The sequence below is a fragment of the Bos grunniens genome, chromosome 25 (assembly GCF_055505025.1).
Source record: "Bos grunniens cultivar Pamir isolate PY7600 chromosome 25, Bosgru_T2T1.0, whole genome shotgun sequence".
Classification (NCBI taxonomy): Eukaryota; Metazoa; Chordata; class Mammalia; order Artiodactyla; family Bovidae; genus Bos; species Bos grunniens.
The window spans coordinates 6,423,755-6,443,156 of record NC_141189.1 but is presented as its reverse complement, the minus strand read 5'-3'; the positions used below and the strand labels follow the sequence as shown (position 1 = coordinate 6,443,156).

General features: G+C 51.8%; 2 protein-coding genes across 5 annotated transcripts; one reads left to right on the top strand and one right to left on the bottom strand.

The window, feature by feature from the left end:
• The first annotated feature begins 223 nt into the window (after window positions 1–223).
• MCM7 (minichromosome maintenance complex component 7) lies at window positions 224–7,635 on the top strand. 4 transcript variants are annotated; one of them, XR_015154323.1, is made up of 15 exons: window positions 224–352; window positions 1,557–1,636; window positions 2,176–2,340; window positions 2,507–2,631; window positions 2,706–2,886; window positions 3,191–3,328; window positions 3,620–3,769; window positions 3,940–4,054; window positions 4,144–4,275; window positions 4,421–4,556; window positions 4,799–5,192; window positions 5,443–5,526; window positions 6,105–6,273; window positions 7,008–7,117; window positions 7,259–7,635. XR_015154323.1 is itself a non-coding variant. In XM_086374011.1 (15 exons), exons 1-15 carry the CDS (start codon window positions 322–324, stop codon window positions 7,458–7,460), a joined length of 2,160 nt encoding a protein of 719 aa, XP_086230137.1. In that variant the 5' UTR covers window positions 224–321; the 3' UTR covers window positions 7,461–7,635. The 4 variants fall into 4 exon arrangements, 3 of the variants coding, with proteins under 3 accessions (XP_086230137.1, XP_086230140.1, XP_086230138.1); XM_086374011.1 differs by having other exon boundaries at window positions 4,473–4,556; XM_086374014.1 differs by lacking the exon at window positions 224–352 and adding an exon at window positions 879–916 and having other exon boundaries at window positions 4,473–4,556.
• A 289-nt stretch (window positions 7,636–7,924) lies between these two features.
• Window positions 7,925–10,682, bottom strand: COPS6 (COP9 signalosome subunit 6). The gene is made up of 10 exons (XM_086374104.1): window positions 10,603–10,682; window positions 10,263–10,388; window positions 9,736–9,867; window positions 9,322–9,410; window positions 9,160–9,222; window positions 8,819–8,866; window positions 8,628–8,742; window positions 8,449–8,541; window positions 8,255–8,355; window positions 7,925–8,174 (listed from the first exon to the last, which is right to left on the bottom strand). Exons 1-10 carry the CDS (start codon window positions 10,667–10,669, stop codon window positions 8,034–8,036), a joined length of 975 nt encoding a protein of 324 aa, XP_086230230.1. The 5' UTR covers window positions 10,670–10,682; the 3' UTR covers window positions 7,925–8,033.
• Window positions 10,683–19,402: the final 8,720 nt, after the last annotated feature.

Here is a 19,402-nt window from a genome sequence, read left to right as displayed (position 1 = left end):
AGCGATTCTCCTCCGACCGCGGGAAACCCGGCGCGCGCCCCGCCTCGCCCAGCCCTTCCCTCCAAACACCCGCGCCTCTTCCCCGTCACTCAGCCCAGGTTCGCCCGTTGATTGGCCGAGGCTGGGGCCCGCGACAAGCGGGAGGGACGAAGGGTAATCCTCTCCGATTGGCCCGCAAGCGGCGCCGCTGGTCACGTGGGGGGCGACGTTTCGCGCCAATTTCGGTTGGTCGGCCACAGTCCGCCGCGCGGACGTTTTTTTGCTGTACGGGGAGTGAGAGCTCAGAGCCCGCCAATTGCTGCCGTACGGTCCTCGGCAGCAATGGCACTTAAGGACTACGTGCTCGAGAAAGGTGAGGGTCTGCGAGTGTAGGAGGGGCGTTCTGCGCGGGAAGCTTCCTGGGCGACACCTGTTGGTGTGGGCTGGAGTCCCGGGCTCTCGGCGCACGAGGCCGGAGGCAGGGTAGGGAGGTGGCGGAGTAGAGGCGCACGGTGCCTGGGGTGCACGGGCCGCCGAGGCCGGGGGAGAGCTAGTGATCGTGTCCAGGAAAAGAGTGAGAGTTGTGGGGGGGTGGGGGGCGGGCGGGCGGGGCGCGCTGCGGACATCCGAACTAGAAGCTCCAGAGGGAAGGGTCGCGTCTAGGAGAGAGCAGGCCCTCAGGGGCTTATCTAACCAGCGACCCCCCAAGTCCCGCTTTTCTCCGCGCGCTTAGGCACTCCCAGCGACCCCCGACGCGCCGAAGCCCGGGGTGGGGTGGGGCGGGCGGCCCCGGGCCGCTGCGCGCGGGGATTGGGCCGCATTAGGTCCACCTCCTAGCGGAAGTGGAGGCGGGCGGAAGTTGCGCGACGCTACTGGAGGGAGTGTCGTGTGTAAACAGTGTCCTTCCGCGCGGTGGCCTCGGAGAGAGCGACCGAGGGTGGGGGCGTGCCTGGAATTGGAGGGGTTTCTGCGGAGGCCGAGGGATAAAGTGGTGGGGTGGGGCAGGGTGGCCCTCGACAAGGCGGCCAATCGCCGGACGGGCTCCCGCCTTGGGCGGAGGAATCCCGGGCTGTGAGGCGGCGGCATCTGGGCCCATGTGCTTCTTTGTTTACTAAGAGCGGAAGCAGTGGCGGGAGAGGGGGTGGGGCGGAGGACGGGCCTGGTGGCGGAGATCCCCGGGAGAGCAACAATTTAAGGGACCGAAAGAAAGAGGGAATAAAGCACGTAGAAGGAAAGCTGAGAACCGTGAGACTTGAGTGTGTTGCCGGGTGTGGAAGGCCCTTAGAAAAGGGTACTGAGATTTCTAATTAAGGCAGAGAGTGGAATTCCCCTGGGGGGGAGCGTATTGGGTAATACTCTAAACTGCTAGGGGCCACTTATTTTTCCTTAGGTCAAAACAGACTTGCGAAAAGGAGTTTTGCTCTGCTGGGGAGAATTACGTACGCATATGTGAATGTTCATTTAATTTGTTTAGAGATTTAACTTTAAGTAAAAGAAGTTTTTTAGATCTCTCTCAAGGGTTTGCAGTAAGGTATATGAAGAAAAGTCCGTCCTTATCGCTTTATTCTTGCTTACAGACAAAGTGAAGAAGTTCCTACAAGAGTTCTACCAGGATGACGAATCTGGCAAGAAGCAGTTCAAGTATGGGAACCAGTTGGTGAGTCTAAGGTTAGGTAGAGGGAAGGGGTGGTGACTTGAGCTATAAGGCCTGGCTTATTTTAGCAGGTATGTTTTTCTGGAAGTGGTGAGTTTAGCACCATACCTGAAAACTTGTGTATCACTCAGTGTATGCTGCGTCTGTGCTCAGTCTAATTCTTTGCGACCCTGTGACTATAGCCTACCAGGCTCTTCTGTCCAGGGAATTTTCCAGGCAAGAATATTGGAGCGGGTTGCCATATCCTTCCCCAGGGACTCTTCCCGACCCAGGGATTAAACCCATATCTCTTGTGTCTCCTGCACTGGCGGGCGAATTCTTTGCCACTGTGCCACCTGGGAGAAAGCGATGTGAGACTCAACAGCACTCAGTTTCAGCTCCCTCAATCCCTGAAAACACCTTAATTATTGCAAACGTAGTGATACACACTTTTCTCCCTCATGGAGCCTGGATCCTGTGTGCTGAGCTCGTAGTGACCAATTTTTGCTTGTGAACACTAGTAAGATAAACTTGGCTCCGTCGCTTTCTCTTCCCCACACCAGGTTCAACTGGCTCATCGGGAGCAAGTGGCCATGTACGTAGACCTAGACGACATTGCTGAGGATGACCCTGAGCTGGTGGACTCAATTTGTGAGAACACCAAGCGCTATGCCAGGCTCTTTGCTGATGCTGTTCAAGAGCTGCTGCCTCAATACAAGGAGAGGGAGGTGAGAAAAATGCAGGGCACACTTAGGTTTGTGTCGAAAATCTTCCTGGGTACTGATGCTGTCCGAGCTGACCCAAAGGGGTCAGTGGTTCTGCCTGGCACTTTTACGTTCTTTCCTCTCACCGTCCTGCCGCTCACTTTCCTTGTTTTCTTTTCCCTTCGTTTAGGTAGTAAATAAAGATGTCCTGGACGTTTACATTGAGCACCGGCTGATGATGGAGCAGCGGAGCCGCGACCCGGGGGCAGCCCGAAGCCCTCAAAACCAGTACCCTCCCGAGCTCATGCGCAGATTGTGAGTGGCCACGGTGGGGACAGGCGTGGGGTTCAGGTCCCCAGACATTTGCGAATGACCACTTTCTCCCTTAGTGAGCTGTATTTTCAAGGCCCCAGCAGTAACAAGCCTCGTGTGATCCGGGAAGTACGGGCTGACTCTGTGGGGAAGCTAGTAACAGTGCGTGGAATTGTCACTCGCGTCTCTGAGGTCAAACCAAGAATGGTGGTGGCCACTTACACCTGCGACCAGTGCGGGGCGGAGACCTACCAGCCGGTACGTATGGAGCAGAGGACGGAGCACGCTTAATGCTGCGAGAGTGAATTTTGTCTACTGATGTTTACCTCGTGTTTTTTCTGTTTACTGTAAAACACGCCTGTGTGGTCACTTTGCAGTTTCTTTCTACTATGGCGTGGTCCTTCCATCCAGTCTGTTCTCTTTGTGTCTGTCAATGTGTACGTAGCACGGCTTAAGACATTCTCAGAAGTTTCATCATCTCTGCCGAAGGAGGGACATGATTCCGGGGACTGAGGTGCTCCTTTCCTTATGACTTCCTTTGGTGCTTCCTTTTTCACTCTAGATCCAATCTCCTACTTTCATGCCTCTGATTATGTGCCCGAGCCAGGAGTGCCAGACCAACCGCTCAGGAGGCCGACTGTACCTCCAGACTCGTGGCTCCAAATTCATCAAATTCCAGGAGATGAAGATGCAGGAACATGTGAGTTTGGGATATGAGGTCCAGGGCCCAGGGAAGTTTGAGGTTGGGAGTTCACTCAACTCCGGTAGTCACTCGTGAAGTAGAGGGAAGAAAGTAGAACAGAGAGGAGCTGAAGCAGAGAAGTTGCAGAGAGTAGGAGGCAGGCTTCTCTGGAACTTTCTGATTGAGCTGGGATGTGGTAAAGGAGAGCTCAGCTTCCCTCTGTTGGTTTGTGTGGGGCCAGGGAGTGGCCGAGTGGTGGGCGCAGAAGGGGAGGTTAGTCGTCTGGCCTCAAGTGCCCTTCTCCCCCAGAGCGACCAAGTGCCCGTGGGAAACATCCCTCGCAGCATCACAGTGCTGGTGGAAGGAGAGAACACAAGGATCGCCCAGCCTGGGGACCACGTCAGTGTTACCGGCATCTTCCTGCCAATCCTGCGCACTGGGTTCCGACAGATGGTCCAGGTGAGAAGGGAAGTTTATTCCCTCCGTTTTACCAGCCCCATAGAAAGAAGTTTCAATAGCAGGACACCAGGCAGAACAGAACTAAAGGGTTTGTCAGGAACTCCAGTGGGCATCGTGTTGCGTGGGCAAGTAGAGAACTTCATTCATGCCCTAGCGTTTTCCTGCCCAAGGGTTTACTCTCGGAAACTTATCTGGAAGCTCATCGGATTGTGAAGATGAGTAAGAGTGAGGAGGATGAGTCTGGGGCCGGAGAGCTGACCAGGGAGGAGCTGAGGCAAATCACAGGTGAGGAGTCAGCGGGAAGATAAATGCAAATTTATCCCAAGCACTTCTTTCCCCTGGAAAAACACTCTTGAGTCTTTGCTTTCCCACAGAGGAGGATTTCTATGAGAAGCTGGCAGCCTCCATCGCCCCAGAGATATATGGGCACGAAGACGTGAAGAAGGCGCTGCTGCTCCTGCTGGTGGGAGGGGTAGACCAGTCTCCTCGAGGCATGAAAATCAGGGGTGAGTGGAGGCATTGGGGAAGAAAGGATGCCGGACCAGGGTTGCATCGGTCACAGAATAAAAGCCAGCATCTCTATTTCATGGGCACAGGGTGGGATTAGAAACAGGGCAGGCAGACCTCAATAGTCCTTTTCTCTGTGTGCAGACAACCTGCATCGAGGAAACAGTCACTCAGGGGCTTCCTTCCCTTCCTCCAGGCAACATCAACATCTGCCTGATGGGGGACCCTGGTGTGGCTAAGTCTCAGCTCCTGTCTTACATTGACCGCCTGGCCCCCCGCAGTGAGTATCAGATCCTGGGAGAGGCAAACTTAGGAGGACCAGCAGGCTTCCGCTGTGGGAGGGCCAGGGGGTGGAGATGGGTGTTGGTGTCATTGCCCCCAGACCTGCCGCTGCCTCGGGACGGCCCAACTGGGTCAGTAGAGCAGTTCAGCACAGACCTCGCCTCATGGCCCCGTTCCCTCTGCCCTGCTGTCGTCCTAAACAGGCCTGTGCATGTCTGTCTTCCTGACCCTTCTGTGCAGGCCAGTACACGACGGGCCGAGGCTCCTCCGGCGTGGGCCTCACGGCAGCTGTGCTGAGAGACTCTGTGAGTGGCGAGCTGACCTTGGAGGGCGGGGCCCTGGTGCTGGCCGACCAGGGAGTGTGCTGCATTGACGAGTTTGACAAGATGGCGGAGGCTGACCGCACGGCCATCCACGAGGTCATGGAGCAGCAAACCATCTCCATTGCCAAGGCAGGCATTCTCACAACGCTCAATGCCCGCTGCTCCATCCTGGCTGCCGCCAACCCTGCCTATGGACGCTACAACCCTCGCCGCAGCCTGGAACAAAATATACAGCTTCCTGCGGCATTGCTTTCCCGATTTGACCTCCTCTGGCTGATCCAGGACCGGCCTGACCGAGACAATGACCTGAGGTGACTGCAGCTCTGCACTCGGGGAGACACCCCCTGTAGCCATCTATGTGCAGGGAGGAGAAACTGGAAAACCCGTTATTGTCGTCTTAGGGAAACACCAGAGCCTTCCCCTTAAACAGCAGGGGTTGCTCCACAGTTCTCAGAGGGGGTCAGGGTTGAAGTGCCGACAATCCTTGACCGACCAGGCTGTGGGGTGGAGCGCTGAGGGGGCACCAAGATGCAGCGCTCCTGTTGCCTCCCCTCCTCCCAGGTTGGCCCAGCACATCACCTACGTGCACCAGCACAGCCGGCAGCCCCCCGCCCAGTTTGAGCCTTTGGACATGAAACTGATGAGGTAGGAGAGCTGGACAGGGCGGACACTCCCCCGGGCGGCTTGGCCTCTGTGTGCTTCTCTTGAAAAGCGCTCACCCCTCCCCCTCCTGGCGTCCTGGGTCTGAGAACAGTGAGTCTTGGTTCCCCTGGGCTGGCCATAGGAGACCATGGCAGAGAACCTGCCTTCACATACCTCCACCCGCAGTCTCAGGGTTACTAACTCAGGTACGGATATTGGCAAAGCTGGCTTTTGCTGCGTGGGTGCCTGACAGCACTGCTCTGTCCAAGGAGTCAGTCCAGGGACTCCCAGGGATTCCTAATGTTGTTTTTCCCTTTTAGCTGTTCTCATGAATTAACAGAACCATCTCTTAAGACAGGTGGATTTGTCTCAATCATGCAAAGGCCATTTTCATTTAAAAAAAAAGTTGCGGATAACTTGAAATGTTGATAGATTTTCCAAATGTAGCTTATTTAAGCCTAATCATCCACCAATTGCTGTCTCCTACTTCAGAGCGCCCTCCCCTCCGGTTTCTTTACTCCCAGTTTTCCAACTCTTAATGCAGAACAAATGCGCTCTCCAGCTCTCCTGCTTTCCCACAGGCGGTACATAGCTATGTGCCGGGAGAAGCAGCCTGCGGTGCCAGAGTCTCTGGCCGACTACATCACAGCAGCGTACGTGGAGATGAGGCGCGAGGCTTGGGCCAGTAAGGACGCCACCTACACTTCGGCCCGGACTCTGCTGGCTATCCTGCGACTGTCCACTGCTCTGGTGAGTGCCAGTCTGTGCGCTGGAGGATGGTCCGCTTGGGCTCTGCTGGCAGCCTGCCCGTGCGCTGCCGCCTCCCTCCTGCTCTGGCCCTGCCGGGGCTAAAGTGCTGACAGTGCAGATAGTGGTCCTGTGTGCTACCGCACTGTGGGTACTTGCTGCTCCGGCAGGGCACGCCCAGCGTCCCAGGAGAGAGGCTTCTCCGTTTCTCAGGTCTTGCTGAGGGGCGGGTGGGGTAACCTCGCTCTGGGGTCGGGAAGCTTCATTTCTGTCCTCAGGCCGTGGACCATCGTCCTGGGGGCTCCAAAGTGCTGTTCGTGCAGGTAGTGTGATCACCTGACCTACTGCTGAGCCAGCACTTCCCGAGCCCCGGGGACACTACCCCTGCCAGTCGCCTTCTTGGCCGAGCGCCCCAAGCTCCATCTCGTGGTGGGGAGCCTAGTGGAATTCAGAAGGGTCTGGTCTCCCTCACAGGACAGCTGCACACCGGGACTGGCCAGTGTTGAGAGGCGGAGACTTGGGCAATTGCTGGACGCTGCCCCGGGCATTGCACTTGTCTCGGTCTGACAGTGCCGGCCCCACACTGCGGATGCCTGGTGGGCGGGGAGGGGGCCGCTACTCCTTTGTGAGTAGCAGCACTCAGGTGCCCAGCCTTAAAGCTGGAGCAGGGTGGGGGGCCTCCCTGACTTTGTTCCACCCCCTCCTTCTGTGCCCATCTCTCCCTACCTTCCCCTTAGGCACGTCTACGAATGGTGGACACCGTGGAGAAGGAAGATGTGAATGAAGCCATACGGCTGATGGAGATGTCCAAGGACTCACTGCTGGGTGACAAGGGGCAGACAGCTAGGTGAGCGGCTTAGCAGAGGGTGGCAGGGGGCACCTTGACTTTCTTGAGCAGGAAACTCATCCTGCGGCTTCTGCACCCCTGGGTCTGTGGTGCTGGCCTCGAAGTTCTAACCCTGACCACACACCACGCTCGTCCATCCAGGACCCAGAGACCAGCAGATGTGATATTTGCGACCGTCCGTGAGTTGGTCTCAGAGGGCCAAAGTGTCCGGTTTTCCGAGGCAGAGCAGCGCTGCATCTCCCGTGGCTTCACACCTGCTCAGTTCCAGGCGGCCCTGGACGAGTATGAGGAGCTCAACGTCTGGCAGGTCAACACTGCCCGGACACGGATCACTTTTGTGTGAGTCCAGTTGCTTGGACACTGGATCTGCTCTGCATATTGCCCTACTCCGCTTCCTTTGATGGTTTGCCAATGCTTTTGAGGGCAAAGGAAGGTCCCCTTATTTGCCCAAGCTGCACTTGTTTTACTTATTCTTTTTTCCTAATAAAGCGTGTGTCCATTTGCTGCTTCTGTTAAAACAGGGTTTTGAGTTTTCTGGATTCTTGTCTTCCCTTTATGCTTACCTTATTCCAGCCATTCATTAAATTTGAGGGGACTTCCTGCTCTGCCTGCAAGGCACCGATACCAGACTGCACTGGTCTCCTCTCCCACCCCCCTCCAGTTAGTCTCAAAGTATGGACACCAGTACTTCTGCCTCCTGAGCTTCAGGCAGGTATTTCATCTTCGTGAGCGCTGGATGCTGCAGTAACAAACCCCTCTCCCTCAGCCATCCACAGTGCCCACAGGAGAGAACAGAGCCACTAGAAGGGGTGCTGGGGGGCTGCTCCCCTTTTATTAGTGACAGGTTTCTCTCAAGGGAGTGTAGCACCCCTCCCCTTGACAGCTGTCTGACCCCTGTACGTCAAGTACCCTGTTGTCAGAAAAAGAGCCCCCGCATCCGCCTGCCGATGCCTTGTCGGTCATAGAGGACATTGAACTTGTTCACGAACTGGTTCATGGTGTTGCACGTCTTGGTGATGGTGCCAAGGTAGGCCATGAGCCCCACATCATTGCATTGCTGTGAAGGGACAGAAGCCGGTCATGTCCTGCATGCAGAACACGGGAGCCCCACCTCCCCGTCCTGGGCCTTGCACTCACATCGTAGAAGTCTGTCTTGAACTTGTCTGTGCTAAGCACTGGGAGGCAGTGACACAGAGCGTAGGCCTCCCGCAGGATCTCGTGGTTAAAGGGGACCTCTCCTGAAGGCACAAGAAACGGCATTAATGTGGATGCTGTCGCTTCCCCAGAAGGGAGGCAAAGTGCTTCAGGAACCAGGGAGATACCTGTCCTACCTGCCTCAGAGGCCTTGACGTACTCCAAGATGAGCTTGACGCGGCTGTGCAGCATCTTGATGGCGCTGTGCTGTGCGATGAGGTGTTCAGCCACTGGGGGGGTGGTCAGGCCGAGGTTGAGAAGGTGTGTGGGCACACCTTCCCCCCACTTCCAGGGAAGCCCCTGCAGCCACCCTTACCAGTGGAGTTCTCTCCACTGCCTGTTGCTGTCATTCGGGCTACGTGGTCCACCCCAATGCGTTCCGCTTCCTCTGTGGCCAGAGTGTAGGTCAGCTCAGCAAACAGCATGGTGGCCTATGGGGCACAGAGAGTCAAAAGCAGGAAACCCCAGGGGCAGGCTGTGTGGGTTGAAGGGTAGGGCATTACCTACCTCTCCATTGATTATATCTATGACGGACTCAAAGACGCTGACAGGAAGCTGTGAAGAAGAGAGAACAGCTCTTACTAAACATCAGAGGCCTGAACCTATACTAAGCACCGAAACTGGACTTGGCCCTTCACGTTGCGTTTCCTCAGCTAATCTTCCCAGGACCTGCTGAAGTGGAACTCATTCCCATTTTCACATGTGGAGAAAATGCAGTTTAAAGGTTAAATGACTAAAGTCTCACAGATAGTAAACCACAAAAAGGAGATTCAACAGAGATGTCATACAGTAAAAGCAGGGGCAGAGCGACAGGCAGGACAAAGTGGGCACAGGGTCACTGTACTCACATCTGTGTGCTTGGTCATAGGGTTCAACTTAAGAAACAGAGGGCTCTCAATTATCTCGCACACCTGGAAGAAGGGAGGATGCACACGCGTGTCAGGGCCCATCTTCCTTCCCCTCATTCCTCTCGTCTCCACCCCAATATGTACCTGTGTGAACGTGTATACCTGCTTATGGACGTGGATGTCGGAGGGGTCAGGCGGCCCCCCTGTGGTATACCAACCCAGAAACTCCAGCTCCTTGAATACCTGTTTAACTGGAGAGAAAGGGGCCAGGACAGTGTATCTTTAAACCATCCTTCTTTAATTTGAAACTCCTGGTGTGTTTTTACCAGCTTCTGCCCTTCCCATCCTGGCTCCACGTAGAACAACTAATCTCTTGTGTCTTTTCTCACTCCTTGCTCTCTTTGCGGGGAATAACCCATATGTGTTCTTTTTCTAAGGTCTCTTCAGCTACTCTCTCTTCATTATTCCTCTACTCTGGTCCTATTTCTCTGTTTATTTTTTCCCCAACCCTCTCCATCTTCCCCATTCTTTTCCCCCCACTCCCACTCTTCTCCCCCACGTCTCTTCCCCTCTCACACTGCTCCTCCTTGGTGTAATAATATTCCTTGTCAATGATAATCTTCTCTTCCACGGTGTGGGACAGCAGTTCGAAGGAGTTCATCACCTCAATATTTCGGCCCTCCTGCTTCCCGATCAGAGCCCCAATCACTGGAGTAGAAAAGGACACATAAGAGGTGAGGGTGAGGAATCCTCCAGGACTTCCCTGGTGGCTCAGATGGTAGAGACCTGGGTTCAATCCCTGGGTAAGGAAGATTCCCCTGGAGAAGGGAATGGCAACCCACTCCAGCATTCTTGCCTGGAGAATTCCAAGGACAGAGGAGCCTGGCGGGCTACAGTCCAAGGAGTCACAAAGAGTCGGGCAAGACTGAGCGACTAACACTAAAGGAATCCTCAAACTTCTCTAATAGTAGCCTGAGGGTCTGAGGTCACGTGAACCAAGTTCTAGAGAAATGATTTGCGGAGGAGGAATTGGCTTCAGCAAAGGAAGGAGAAAGGACCACTATTTGGGGGGAGGAGGCTGGAGAACGACGCCGAACACTCACCCTGCATAGGCCGCCCCTCCTGCGAGCGCATGCGAATCCAATGGTCTGAGATGTTGAGAATGACGAGGGGATGAAGAGCGACTGAAACGCTGCCAGTCACTCCGGAGGCCATCACGCTGGGGACGACTAAGGAGGGGGAAGAGGGGGTGAGAGTCCAGGCCCCACGGTCCTCCCGGGAGCCGGGAACGGGAGACGGCAGAGTCGGGCCATCCATCCCTCCCGCAAGTTAACCCAGGGAGCTCGCTGCCGACTCGCCATCCCGACTGCTCCCGGGACTCTAGGAAGGCCTCGACAGGCCTGCCAAGAAGTCTCCAGAAGCCGCCCCCGCACGGCCCGTTACCTGCAGCATCCACCTCCATCCCGCTGCTCCCTCCAGTCCCGTTCGCCGGGGCCGCCGTCGCCGCCATTTCCCCCGCGCCCGCCAGCGTCGGCCCCGCCCCCTCCCTCCCGGCTTCCGTAGGCAGCGGCGCATGCGCGTTGTCGCCGAGGCGCGCGCCTGCCTGGACCCTGGGCCACGCCGGGCCGCTCCTACTTGGCCTTACGGGGGAAGGCTCGGGCGGGCCCGGGGCAGAGAGATCCGGCAGGTGTTTGTAACCCCTTTTCGCCTGCAACTGACCGTGAACAAATTACCTAACCCCACCCTGATCGTCCTCGTCAGTAAAACTGGGATAAGGCCGCCTAGTTCCTAAGGCTTTTGCAGAATGAATGAAACGTCATTTTGCTGCGCTCAGAATAAAACCCAAATCCCTTATCACGGCCTGCAGGGCCCTGCAAGATTCGGGCCCTGCCGACCAGCTGGCCATGGCCTCTACTTTGCTGCTCCTTGGTTCCCGTGCTTCAGCCACATGCCCTCACGTCTGTTCCTTTCACACGCCTCACTCACCCCCACCTAAGGGCCCTCTGTCACCTTCATCACTGTAACACCGGTGACCAAATCCGTACCTGACACAGGGGCACCTAAATGATATTTGAATGAATGCTTTGCAGTGGAGCCTGGTCTTGAGTGACTCTGTCTATACGGCTTATCTTTCCTCTTTCTGTTAACACCCCCAGCGTTTTCTAACCTCTCCCAACTTCCCTCTACCTTCCATCAGTCTTACCAAATTTAACTTTGGCAAACTGGCCACCTCCAGCCCTCTCCCCACCCCTGAACCCAAGCAGGTTGGGTACACTGCCTTTACCCCATCTCCCATCTCCTTGCCCCTACAACCTAGCTGGCTCTTTCAGTGTGTGTCAGCACTGCACCCAAAGTGTGACCTCACACAGAGCAGGTGTGAATTCGCTTCAGTTGTGTCCGACTCTTTGTGACCCCATGGATTATAGCCAACCAGGCTTCTCTGTCCATGGGATTTCCTAGGCAAGAATACTGGAGTGGGTTGCCATTTCCTTCTCCGAGCCATCTTCCCGACCCAGGGATTGAACCTGGGTCTTCTGCATTGCAGGCAGATTCTTTACCATCTGAAGCACAAGTGAAGGCCAGAGAACAGGCAGAGACCTCTGGGTGCCCAGAACCAGCAGATCCCAGGAGATGTTTTGTGATGATAAGGGTGACTTCTGTGAATTAAGCAATCCCTCCTAAAGCACTCCTAACCACTGTTTTTAGTTTTATAGTTATCTAAACAATGTTTTGAAAGCATTTGAAACAACAAAAAGACAGGAATTCTGTAAAGATTGAAATAGCAATGCAAACTAGCAAATTTAACAGCAGAATAACCGTTTTTTCTCCCCCAGCCTTCAGTCCAGCTAAGAAGCCTTATACTCCAGAGCAACTGCCTACTATTTAAAAGAGGTATATATTTCTGACCTCATTTTTCCTAAGAGTCAATCAATCGTGTCCAACTCTTTGAGAGCCCATGGACTGTAGCCTGCCAGGCTCGGCTCCTCTGTTCATGTAATTCTTTAGGCAAGAATACTGGAGTGGATTGACATTTCTTTCTCCAAGGGATAATCCCAACCCAGGGGTCGAACCTAGGTCTCCCGCATTGCAGGCAGATTTTTTACCATCTGAGCCACAAGGAAAGCCCAGAGAACAGGTAGAGACCTGTATCTTGACCCTGTGGAGCCTACTGGTGCCCAGAACCAGCAGATCCCAGGAGATTTTTTGTGATAAGGGTGACTTCTGTGAATTAAGCAATCACTCCTAAATGGGGCCTGGATGAAGAGAAGTTAAAAGGCTAGCAGCCCTCAGAGGAAGGGACTTGAGAAATCCTACAGGGAGAGAGGTCTTCTGGCCAAAGGGAAGATAAGAAAGAGTCTCTCTCATTCTGATCCCCAGTAAGTGACAAATCTCCCAGTCAAGTGAGAGGGTTATGGAAGAACTTCACTTCTCTACACATGCCTCATTTAGGAAAAATGAGGTCAGAAATATGTATCTCTTTTAAATAGTAGGCAGCTACTCAGGAGTATAAGCCTTCTCAGATGGACTGAAGGCTGAAAAAAAAAAGATTATACTGATGTTAAAGTTGCTAGTTCGCATTGCTATTTCAATCTTTACAGAATTCCTGTCCTTTTGTTGTTTCAAATGCTTTTGAAACATTGTTCAGATAACTAGAAAACTAAAAACAGTAGTTATTGTGAAACTTAAAGATGACTTTGAAATTGAATCAGTTGCTTATACATGCTTTGGAAAAGTGTATGCTAAAGAAGTAGGGTGAGGAGTAGGGCCTCCCCTTGTGATCCAGTGGTTGTGTCTCTGAACTCCCAATGCAGGGGGCCTGGGTTTGATCCCTGGTCAGGGAACTAGATCCCGCATGCCACAACTAAGACTCACAGCAGCAAAATAAACAAAAAGAGGCAAGCAGCCTCCCCAGGAGAGCGGCTTATCACAAGCTTGCCTTTTTTTTTTTTTTTTCTAAAAAGGGCCTCCCTGATGGTCCAGTGGTTAAGAATCTGCCTTGCAATGCAAGGGACATTGGTTCTGTCCCTGATCCAGGAAGACCTCACATGCTGCGGAGCAACGAAGCCCGTGCACCACAACCACTGAGTCAGGTGCTGCAACTGCCGCCACGCGAGCACCTACAGCCTGTGGGAGAGAACCCACTGCAGTGAGAAGCCTGCGCGCTGCGGTGAAGAGTAGCCCCTACTGGCAGCAACTCAGTTCAGTTCAGTCGCTCAGTCGTGTCCGACTCTTTGCGACCCCATGAATCGCAGCACGCCAGGCCTCCCTGTCCATCACCAACTCCTGGAGTTCACTCAGACTCATGTCCATTGAGTTGGTGACGCCATCCAGCCATCTCATCCTCTGTCGTCCCCTTCTCCTCCGGCCCCCAATCCCTCCCAGCATCAGAGTCTTTTCCAATGAGTCAACTTTTCGCATGAGGTGGCCAAAGTACTGGAGTTTCAGCTTTAGCATCAGTCCTTCCAAAGAACACCCAAGACTGATCTCCTTTAGAATGGACTGGTTGGATCTCCTTGCAGTCCAAGGGACTCTCAGGAGTCTTCTCCAACACCACAGTTCAAAAGCATCAATTCTTTGGTGCTCAGCTTTCTTCACAGTCCAACTCTCACATCCATACGTGACCACAGGGAAAACCATAGCCTTGACTAGACGGACCTTTATTGGCAAAGTAATGTCTCTGATTTTTAATATGCTAACTAGGTTGGTCATAACTTTCCTTCCAAGGAGTAAGCGTCTTTTAATTTCATGGCTGCAATCACTAGAGAAAGCCCAAGCGCAGCAACAAATATCCACCACGACCAAAAAATTAAATAAATCTTTGTTAAAAAAAATTTTTTTTTAAGTGCATTGAATTAGAGGAAAAAAATTAAAACACCTCAAAACCTCAGGGTAAAGCAACCATCCCATGGTTCTTTTTCTCCCAACAAAACTAAACATAATGTATTACTTAGTTGTTTTGTTAACTTTTCCTTCCACAGAGTGGAGGTGACTGGGCTGGCTGGAAAGACAGCAGAGGGTCTGCTCAGAGAGCCTGCAAAGAAGAGATTCTGCGGGACAGCTTGGAGACCACAGTTAATATGGAATTGCATATATGAAAGCTGCTAAGAGAGTACATCTTAAAAGTTCTCATCCCAAGAAAAAGTAACTACAGATGGTGATGGATGTCACGCTTCAGTAACTGTGACTACTCCTTTCCTTCAATTATCCCTTATTTCCAGACCTTTTGTTCAAAAGAGTCAGGTGTGAGCAACGAGGCATTTTTAAAAACTTACAAAGACCCATAACTCCCTCCACCTTGGCACATGTCTTTGTTCCCTATTCTTGCTGTAATAAATGACCACAGACTTTGACTTAAAACATCACACACTTATTCTGGCGGTCAGAAGTCTGAAATAGTTTCCACTGATCTGAAACCAAAGTGTCTGTAGGGCTACATTCCTTCTAGGGGAGAATCCCTTTTGATGTCTTTTCCAGGTTCTAGAACTGCATTCCTTGCATTTCTCGTTTCATGGGCTCTTCCTCAGCTTCAAATCCAGTATGTTAGCAGTATCTTCAAACGTCTGTCTTTGTCTCATTACCACTTTGCCGTCTACAGTACTCTCTCTACCTCCTTCTTATAAGGACACTTGGGATGACCTTCAGGGCCCACTGGGATAATCTCCCCATCTGAAGATTCTTAATCATATCTGCAAAATACTTTTTGCCATATTCACAGGTGCTAAGCATAAGGACCCAGAAATCTTGGGGGCCACTGTTCAGCCTGCCGCAGCATGTATGAGCCACTGGAGGGGAGCTGGAGAGAGCAGCGTCCTCAATCAAGTGACCTGGAACCACATCAACCCAACAAGTGATCCTGAAGGCTGGGCCAGAATGAAGCTGGAATTCCCTAGGCTTCCTTTTGACTGGGCTGCACTTAAAGAGTCTACTGGCCAGGCTGGCCTGGGGTAGTGATTAAGGGAAAGAAAAGAAGCGTCAGGCCAACAAATGGTCAGGGCAGAAACTTTAATTTTTCAAAATAAGTCTAGAGAGCTCTTCATCCCTTTCATCCTGATCATTACCCAAGAGAAGGCTGACCAAGGGGCGATGGCCACAGTCAGTGGCCAGGCTGCCTTACTAAGCTAAGGTGTGTGGACCAGCAGGAGGTGAACCAAAGCCAGGCATTTAGGGTGCACTCTGACCCTGAGGGCCCCATCAATCCATGACTTTGCTTCAGGTGGTTTCCCCCAAGGCGGTAGCTGCCACTTTTTCATGTAAAACCCTTCTTGGGCCAGGCTGACTACACTTTTAAATATATCATTTATTTGACTAGTGAGGCCATTTAGGCTCTTCCTGTCAGGTTAACTCAGGTTCCAGTTGCGTCACCCCAGCGTGGGGGTTTCAGCAGGTGGCGCTGTTGCAGGGAGTGGCTGCTTCCCTCACAGTCCCAGCTCTGAGCTGGATCCCACCTTCAGAGTCTGCACACGGTCAGGGGCCCTTCATCACTCTCCTTCCCCTACTTCACACGAGTTAGTCTGAGCGAGCACGAGTGCTCAGTCGTGTCTGACTCTTTTGCAACCCCATAGGATGGCTAACTTACCAAGCTCCTCTATCCGTGGGATTTCCCAAGGCAAGAATACCGGAGTGGGTTGCCATACCCTCCTCCAGGGGATCTACCCAACCCAGCAATCCAACCCTCATCTCCTGTGTCTCCTGCATCGCAGGTGGATTCTTTCCCACTGAGCCACCTGCAAGTGAGTCTGAAGAGGCTATTACATGTGTGATGAACTGGATCTTAGCACTAACAACTCCCTAAGGCCAGGAACTTCCAGTCACTGAGCAGGAGGTGCTCACAGCTGGGATGCCCCAGAGCCACTGCTGCCATGGGCTGTGTGGTGTAAAGGGGTGACCCAGAGGGATCAGCACTGAGGTATCATCGACCAAAAGACAAGGAGTAAGGGGACTCTCTGATTTCAGGGGTGCAGAGAATGCGATCACCCTGCAAAAATCTTAGGGCATTGGGTAGAAAGGTGAATAAAGAACCACAGAATTACACATCAATTTCTAATAACTGCTAAAAACTAACTGGGGTGCCCTTCGAATTCAGCCTGGGGTTCAGGTTGAATTCTGAATGCTCTAATTCTGAATTCTAAGAATGCTCACACCCAGAGAGCTGGAATAGAAGGACATCCAGATGTCCTGTCTGTCCCTCTGCATAGCTCCAAGCCTGTTTCCTCCCACTGTCCAGAATGCCCAAGTACTTAGAGGCCTGTCTCAGTCCTCTGGGGTCCTATACTGAGATGTTGGGCAAGAGGGGCCAAGTGATGGGAAGAAACTGGCCTGGTGGCGATGGTCACCCAGAGCCAGGGTGGAGTGGTGGCCCTACTCCTGGGCTGGCCTTGGGGCTGGCGAAAGGTCTTGCCCTCAGGGCAGCAGCTTTTGCAGGCCAGCTCTTTCCACAGTGTCACTCCGTAAAGGCAGCTCCCAGACAAATAAGCTGAGAATGTTTTCTGCATTCTGGGAGACAAGCGGCCCTGGAGCAGTAAAGATGGGGCAGCTTCCTTGTTAATTGTTCCTTAGGGGGGACTTCCTAGTGGTCCAGTGGCTAAGACTGAACACTCCCAACACAGGGGGCCCAGGTTCAACCCCTGGTAAAGAAACTAGATTCCACATGCCTCGACTAAAGATCCCATATGCCCCAACTAAGACCTGGCACAGCCAAATAAGTAAATAAATACAAATAAAATATTAAAAAAAAAAAAGAGAACTGGCTCTCTTTACACACTCTTTGGGAAGATTTCTGTTTTTACCGCCCACCCCCACCCTTCCACCCTAAACCAAGTCCTGACATCCTTCTCTGAAGACGGCTATTGTCTGACGTGAGACCCACATAAGGCCACCAGTACCCTTCTTTCTATTGACCTCTGATAAGGCTTACTATTTTTTAAATGAAATTAATATTTTTACTGCTTCATCAAGGACATTTTAAAATGAAACCAGATTTTTTTTGAAACTGGATTTTTTAAAAAGCTATGATTATATAGCAATGAAGACTATAACAGTTCAGTTTTGGGCCACTACATGAATTTATGCTAAGGCGTTAGCAGTTTCACACTTTCATAGCACCATTTCAAATGTCAATACCATGGGGAAAAAAAAAAAAAATCTGTCTTATGAAAACAGTTTTGACCTCCCAGACCACCTGGTCTCAGGGACCCACACAGGTTCACAGAATATTGTTTGAAAACTGCTCAAAATCAGCTATTTCAATAATAAGATGATAGTACCAACATCACACAAGAAGATTAGAGATTTTAGATGAAACAGATAAATTCATAGAAAGAACTTAACAAACCCAATATGATTCAAGAAGAAATAAAAATATAAATAGTCTTATAGGGACTTCCCTGGCAGTCCAGTGGTTAGGACTCTGAGCTTCTACGGCAGGGGGCACCAGTTCGATCATTGGTTGAGGAACTAAGATCCTACATACCGCCTGTTGTGGCCAAAAAAGAAAGAAAGAAAAAGAAGAAAAAAAAAAAGAATAGTCTTACAACCTTAAAAAATTCAATCAATAATTTTAAAAGTCCTTCCATAAAGAAATTCTAGGCTCAGATGACTTCAAAGATGAATTCTTATGAAAGTGTCTTCTGAGATAGAGAACCAAATAGATACAATTCTGCTCTAATCTGTTTGAAAAGCCACAGCTACATCTTTAGGACAAATTGACTGTTTCATCACGTTTGCATCTGGCATCCACTTCTTAATCGTCATTCCCTTGGCCCCGGAGGGGACAGGGGAGGGCTGGGGAGAGGAGAGGGGCCTGAGCTCCAGCCAGATCAGGAACCCCCTACTCAGAGCCAGAGCCGAGGCAGGTGAAAGAAAGAAAGAGCCTCTGGCTTACCAAGGCTTACATTTTTTTACTCTATTTTCTTTATTTCCTTTTAGATAAAAGCTATATGGAAGTTTAAATGTTTTCTTTTCCACCTGGATGGACTGCCTTGGGAATCCTCTCTGTGATTCAAGGCATTTCAGAGTCCACAGACTCAAGAAAAATTAATAGTAGGTCTTTTGAGAACTTGCTGGGAGTTAACCAGATGGCTGGATTCTGGGGCAAACACCAAAAAAGTGAACTACAAATTGACTTCTAGGCTCCACAGTAATAGGGTTGATTGTGTTGACAGTACTGGGAATCTAAGAGCTGTTTCCTGAGGACTGTCAGTAGGTGAGGGCTTCCCAGGGGGCCCTACTGGTAAAGAACCTGCCTGTCGATGTGGGAGACATAAGAGACGCTGGTTCAATCCCTGGGCTGGGAAGATCCAACCTACTTCAGTATTCTTGCGTGGAGAATCACATGGATAGAGGAGCCTGGTGAGCTACAATTGCAAAGAGTCAGATGTGACTTAGCTACTGAGCACCACCACCATATTTTACTGGAATTGGTTAGATTACTGTCCTTAGACTGAAGTTGCCAGAGAGAAGACAATGGCAACCCACTCCAGTACTCTTGCCTGGAAAATCCCATGGACCGAGGGAGCCTGGTAGGCTGCAGTCCATGGGGTCGCTGAGAGTCGGACACGACTGAGCGACTTCACTTTCACTTTTCACTTTCATGCATTGGAGAAAGAAATGGCAACCCACTCCAGTGTTCTTGCCTGGAGAATCCTAGGGACGGGGGAGCCTGGTGGGCTGCCGTCTATGGGGTCGCACAGAGTCGGACACGACGAAGCGACTTAGCAGCAGCAGCAGCAGCAGCCAGAGAGTAAGTTCGGTTGTACTGCAGAGCTGAATGGCTGCGCTACAAATATTGAAGGCAGTGAAAATTGAGATCAAATGCGAGGCAGGGCCACAGGGAAATCAAGAAGATCACAAGATTTCATTTTGTTTATAATCTGAAGGATTTGATTCGACACTTCCAGGACTCCTCCTGGAAGGGAATAAACGTGAGTGAACCACGAAGCGTCGCCCCTCATTCCCTCAAGCGTTTCACTTATTTCACACTTTCTTCACATAGATGGGGCTTCACCAGTTTTCTTCGGATCTGAGTGGATCTGGATCGGTAACTTACTCAAGCCTTTTCTGCTCGCATCACTTGTACAGGTTTTTGTCCTCATGTGAACTCTGATGGGCCAGAAGGTTTTCTTCAGATTTTAGTCATTTAAAGGAGGCACTTTTACATGAAGTTGGTCTGTTTGGAAGCATAAGCTTGATTTGGAAACTTCAAATATGGGTGAGTTTTCTATATCGAATCCTTCAGGCGTCCTCC